The 6620-nt window shown below is 35.6% G+C and overlaps 1 protein-coding gene across 1 annotated transcript; it reads right to left on the reverse strand.

Moving 5' to 3' along the window:
* Positions 1 to 2285: 2285 nt before the first annotated feature.
* LOC126859112 (uncharacterized) lies at positions 2286 to 6620 on the reverse strand. Its single transcript, XM_050610080.1, has 2 exons — positions 6465 to 6620; positions 2286 to 4220 (listed from the first exon to the last, which is right to left on the reverse strand). Exons 1-2 carry the CDS (start codon positions 6483 to 6485, stop codon positions 3351 to 3353), a joined length of 891 nt encoding a protein of 296 aa, XP_050466037.1. The 5' UTR covers positions 6486 to 6620; the 3' UTR covers positions 2286 to 3350.

Raw genomic sequence — 6620 nt, forward strand, 5'->3', positions numbered from 1 at the left:
TAGATAATGTATATAGTAAATTTAAAAATGCAAATTGAACAAAAAAATTAAAAAATGGAAATAATATTTATATATAATTATTAAATTTAAAATAATTATTAAATTTAAAAAATTTCTAAGATTAATAAATTGTAAAAAAAGATCAGATAGATGTAAGTAAGCTGTGTCTTGCAAATTGTGTAAAATTACGATAGAAACGTTTTAATTATTTCTTTCCCAAATTTTCACTCGATCAAGAGTCACGATCGCTTGCATCAACACTTGCATTATCGTAGATTTCGTGCAACTCCTACGGACAGTATAAATTCAATCGAGCTAGGTAGGTGAAGCCTGTCAGTCTGTCATCTAATGTTGAAATCCGATGAAACGTTTTGCGTGACTCGCCTAGTTGACAAGTGTCAACGGCCCGTTACGAGTAGTAATACACGCATGATTTTACAAATCTCACGACACGACAACCATATACTTCATTATCGAATTATTATTACTAGACGAGACTTTACAATTCAATAAGAATAATAATGATTTTAATTAGATAATTAAGATTGCGCGGTAATTGGCATTATCTCGATACATGTTTCAGCTTTCTAAGGAATGAGTGTCAACAAGTACACTTTACTAATGGCGATGTATCAATATATATATATATATATATATATATATATATATATATATATATATATGATATAGATACTGTTATGCAAACGTTGCATCTTCGATAGGTTGTTGCATTTATATGATCATGTGGCGCAACACCAGATAGTCATTGCAATTTGTCCTGTAATCGCAAAAACGATCTTACTCTTACGATTACATTTCGTTAATATACGAAAGACGACCTTCGTTGACAGACGAGTGCACGAGTGTGCGATTCTTCACCTTGCAAATCGCGGTACGTGATAGGAGAGAGAAAGAAGGTATTTGTTATGCGCTTTGGAACACGGCCCTTGAAATGTGCAATATAATGGCATAAATAATGCAAAGAAGAATAAGAAATTATTGTATTTTTAAATAAAAAAAAAAAAAATTACAAGAAAGTATGCTGCAGAAATTATATAAATTCGAAACATTTATAAATTACGCAAAAACATAAATTTTAAAATAAATTAATTATCCGTAGCGATAAATAATTATAATAGATATAATTATATATCTCATATAATTATGATGAATAAATGAGGAAAATGTCTATCATGTCTACTTTGCATAAGCTTAATTCTGGTTTACTCGTTACGAAAGATATCGGAAGTTAAAAGTTGTATGTAGAAATTGCGGAATCAACAAGATCGCGTTTTATCGAGAATTTAGAATATAATTCATTTAGCATTCGAGCGTTAAATTTTTGCGTTGAATCGGTCGTTGAAAACTTCTGAACATAAAAAAGTACGCGGCCTTGCTCACCTTGAGACTTTCTCAAAATGAAAGTAGAGCTCCCCTTTGTTAAGTGCAACACAAGCCTCCGTAGTAGATAGATATTTCTAAAAATAACGGATGTTCCAGAAATATTTGCCGAATCGTCATTGTGGCGAAACAAGAAACCCCATTCATATGTGGTAAACAGGGCGTGGGAATATGTGATTTTGGTAATCCAAAAGAAGAAGAAGAGATAAAGGCCAGATTTTGCGCGACACAAGAATTTATCCTGTGAGAAATCCGACTGGTCTCTGCTCGCAATATTTCGCAATTTCTGTGGAAGTCGAAGAGGGGAAAGATAAAATCGTAATCGCATGCAGTCGTTCCTGCAACAATGTGACTTTGGTTGTCATTGCGGCAGGCGTTTTTAAATTGCTTCGATACAAGTGTATTGAAAAATAAAAAAGATATTGCAAGAGAATTTAAAAAAAAAATATCTATGATAAAAAAGTTCTTCTCTCGAGAATATTTTTAAAAATAAAATATCTACAGAATTACACACAAAATATTCGATAATAAATTTATAATTTAAATATTATAAATCTTCAGATATAGATTAACGCTAGAAGAAGTTTTCACAAGTGTCGAAGTTTGATGTGTGTCTCAGGTAAAATAACGATGCAATCGAATTCTGTACCGTTAATCTAAACTCAATTTTTTTACTGCTTTCACAATATGCAAAGAACAATAATTCAGAATAGATATAGATTACTATGTAGCAAAAGTGTGTACTCTTTTATGCATTCAACAATATGAACAATATAAACATTGAAAACCTTAACAAGAGACATAATTGGAAAGGTGAAATCAGGAAATTTTATTACACCAGCATTGTACGGGAGTTTTATGCGTTCCATATATAGATGGCGAAATTTATTATATTTAGTATTGGCCTTACTTTATTCCACTTGAATTACCTTACAATAATCTAATTACAATAAAATAAGCGCGTCCAATTAAAATACATGATTCTGTTGTGAATACGCAACGATACTTCACTAGTGAATTCTTAAGGCGAGTCACGTTTTCTAGAGTAAAAACGTGAACGCCCATCAAAAAAGGAGAGATGAGAAATTTTATTTACATCATTTATAGAGAATTTAAAGTTTTTACAACTTCTCTCGTTACAATTGTTTATCCAAATAATTTTTTGATGACTCGTGAAATGTATAACAATAATTTATAAAAAGACAACATCAAAAAACTTCCTAATAACTTAATCATGATCGTTGAAGTAAAGAGTCGAAGATTTAGATGTTAGTGTTTACTCGAAAATTCAATATTCCAGGTTTTATGATATTTTGAAGAACTTGTTTATATCATTTTATTGGACTTTTAAAATTAAAAAGAAATACTCGATAAAGCTAAAAATTTATTTGATTTGCACCAGCGAATTGATCTTTAATATCATTTATCAAATTTTTTTATATTATGAAATAAATGAGATCCATGGTTTTTATTTTAATGCATCTTGATTCTTAATTAAATAAAATAGAAAATATTATATAATTAATATAAAAAATTGTGCAATGAATAAAATGGAATTTTAGCTTTCAACTCGAGATTTTAAATATTAATACATAAGTTTTCGACTTTCAAATAGTGAACGGTCTATATTTGCGGCAATCATTAATCACATTGTCGCTGACTTTGAAGGAAACGGATTACGCCTGATTCCTGATGATTTAATTAGTCATCAGAGCATCCCATTAACGAATAAAATACAAGACCAACACGCAACCGGGATACAGACGAGACCGAAATCAGTCGCAACAATTCTCATCTTTGATTGCTGTACAAAATTAACATTAAATAATAATATTAAGTAGATCTTTTATCTATAGAAAAAATAATCTTTTTATATAGCTTTTGAAATTTTTTTTGCAACGCGATCGATCTCAGACTCTTCTGTCTTCTGATAGATAAAAGGAGTAGGACTAGTAATAGCCGAAGCTGATGTCGTGCAGCGGTGGTGCCACTCCCTGAGGCAAAGCGTAGTCCCTGGCGAGTTGGTCCAGGATGCCGCCGCCGCTGCGAGCCTGCGGCTGGGTACGGCGTTCCTGATTCGGCGCCGGGCCGAATTGTGCTGGTCCCTGATTGTAGAGCTGCGAGACCGGCGCAGGCTCATCGTAAACCGGATTCTGTTGCACCAGCGGAGACTGTTGCGGTGCCTGGGCAGCAGCCGGTGTGAAGATGGGTGGTTTGGGTAGAGCCGGTCTGCTCGGGGCTACTTGCGCTGGAGCGTACACAGCCTGAGTGTGCGATTGTTGCGGTGGTGATTGATAAGCCGGACGTGCGGCCTGTGCCTGTTGCTGTTGCTGTTGCCGCTGCTGATATTCTTCGTAAGCCTGCGCCTCGAGAGCCTCCTTGCTGGTGGTCTCGTCGAACAGGGTCGGTGGGGCGACGGTGATACCTTCACCAGCCGGCTGGAAGCCGTACTGATTCGCGCCGTATTCGACTACGCGGACCTTGCCGGTGTCATCGACGAAGCCGTACTTGCCCTTCACATCGCCGGTCGGCAGCTTGGTCTCGATCTTGAAGGAGCCATCAGCGCCCTCGAAACCATATGTGTATGAGCCGTCTTCATTGTGGCGATTGATCTGCTTCAAGATCGCCACTGGAGTTGGCTTTGGACTCGCCGGTGCGGCCGATTGACGGGTCGGTACTTCGTTGGTCGCGTAACTACGCGGAGTCGGCTGGCTCGGTCGTTGCGAGTCATATTGAGCGTAATCGTCGACGTAATTACCGCCGGGTTGCTGGTACTGCTGCGCCGACACCGCCAGCAGCGCAACAAGCACTGTTGCTACCTGAAATATAAAAATGCTGTCAGTATTTGATGCTTTTTGCAATATATTATATTTAAAGCATACAAATTGTGTCTGTGGATGTTATATATTAAAAAGGTAACAATGTTTTAATTTTTCTTTATAACTTGCTAGTTGCTGTATTGTATATTTGCTTGTATATTTAACTAGCCCTCTCTCTTAGCTTTAGCTTTTTTATATTAAATCATACATATTACAAAAAATATTTTTTAATTAGATTTAATTTAGACTTATTTTTTTTTTTATTTAAAGTGAGACAATTTAAAAATCATATACAGATATTGCAGCAAATAGTTTAGGACAAGGATAATCGAGCATTTTATGATTTCCTTTTAGTGTCGCTAAATTCATCGATTTTTATGTGTCATTGGGATTGCAACAGTCTGTCACTTGCACGTAAAAAAAAAGTCAAGGTTTAACGCGAAATAAAACGGGAATTTCTTCAGGTAGCGCGAGGTGTTTAAAGTAATGTCACGAAGTTGTGAACCGTTAATCTCGTGAAAATGTTATATCACCGCGCGCTGACGTGTGAATTTAAGATACATATCTGGAGAACCTTAACCGTCACATATATTCCGACACGATTGAGAATAAACTGTACACAGTTCGAAACCGTACCGGATTCCGCCTTCATTGTTGCGATAGCGGATCTCGAGTGTGGAACTCGCCCTACGAACATGCGGATGTCGATAGAAATGTCAATAAATCAAGTTATTAATTGCGATCTCTCACGCGACTGTGCGTGAGCTTTATCCATTCCCGTACGCGATTATGAGGCGCGTGCCGATTCTAAAATTAACAAGAATAATTAATTAATTCAGTCGATCTACATAATATGCTTCCTGTAATTCTAAATGAGCGAGTGTGAAATGCCGCGATAAAATTGGAATTTAATTAAACAACTCCGATCAATTAAAACTATTAATTTATTCTCCGTCTTTTGAAGATCATTCGCTTATGTATGTGTCATCATTTAAACCGCGTTGTTATTTATATTTATTATTAGCGGTTAGCTTATTATAACATAAAAATTTTTATTTCCCCAAAGATAATAATTATTAAATATGTACGCGCAAATAATTGCACTGCTAATTTGATATTAATTTGCAATCTTTATTTCTATTCTATTATATACATTCTCTATGCTCCGTTTATATTTTCTATATGCTCTTAGGAAATTCAAATTTTACAGTATACATGAAAACTATAAACTGAAAAATTTTTTCTTTTCCTTTATTTATATATAATTTTTTTCTTGTAAAAAAAAAAAATATTTTAAATGCATAGCATTTTTACCTCACAAAAAATAGAAGAATGAAAAAGATTAGTTCGTGCATTGTATGGCGCACCATGCGGTTAATTCGTCATGGTTAACCAATGCTGGTGCAACCGGTCTCGACAATTGCTCGTACCCTCCGGCCACCGCACGTGACCACGTTTACGAACATAACGAATTATATAATTCTTTTTCCGCGAACAATATAAAAATGAACGCGCGTCTCGGCGCTGGCGTGTTATAATCGGTGAAATCTTAATAAATTTTTCCTCGACGTAGAAGAAAGTAGGAAACGAGATCACACACGATTACGCAATACGACCAAGTCTACGCGTTTAAGCTGCCAACATTGCGATCGTTTAGTTTCTTGCAGCGAATTTAATATCAATCTTGATGATTAAAATTGTAAATGGTGAAAGGAAAAATAAAATTAAATATTAATGAATTGGCGTAAAAAAACTCGAAAAGAATTGCGGCTAATCATTCTCCGATACGAAAGCCTCGATTTCTTTTTTAAATTGCCTTTAATTGTAGAAATCTTTTCAATAACTGAATATTAATATTTGTAGCATTTTATAAAACAATTTTTATTTTTGACAATATAAAATCATAAAAAATGGGAAATCAAAATATAAAAATCGAAATATAAGAAAAGACTCGAAATATAAGAAAAAAAATGCTGAATGATAAGACAAGATATTTGAGAAAATCAGAGCAAATTTCTCTCTCAGAACTTCTCGCGCGTAAATTTTCCAAGCGGATGCTTTTGTCGGGCTCACAATATGGATAGACACTGATCACAGTCACAATCACATCACACGCGATTCCGCGCTCACGTTCAAAGGCTTTTTTTATAGCGCGATAAAGATCCACGATAGGCAACTACGAAAACTAGGAAGAGTGTAATGACGACATTAGTGATTGTTGATGAGATGCACTTAGATACGTACCGTCGCGAGGGTGTGCATCATGTTTCCCCGCGGTCGGTCTTAGTGTTAGTGTGTGTGAATGTAAGTAGGCAGCGAGGCTAGAGTACCGGCGATTGCTCGGACTGAGGCCCTCATATACCTTACTGGGTTCCCCCCCGCTCCCTCCCCCTGTTCTCC

This window comes from Cataglyphis hispanica, chromosome 1 (assembly GCF_021464435.1).
Source record: "Cataglyphis hispanica isolate Lineage 1 chromosome 1, ULB_Chis1_1.0, whole genome shotgun sequence".
Taxonomy (NCBI): Eukaryota; Metazoa; Arthropoda; class Insecta; order Hymenoptera; family Formicidae; genus Cataglyphis; species Cataglyphis hispanica.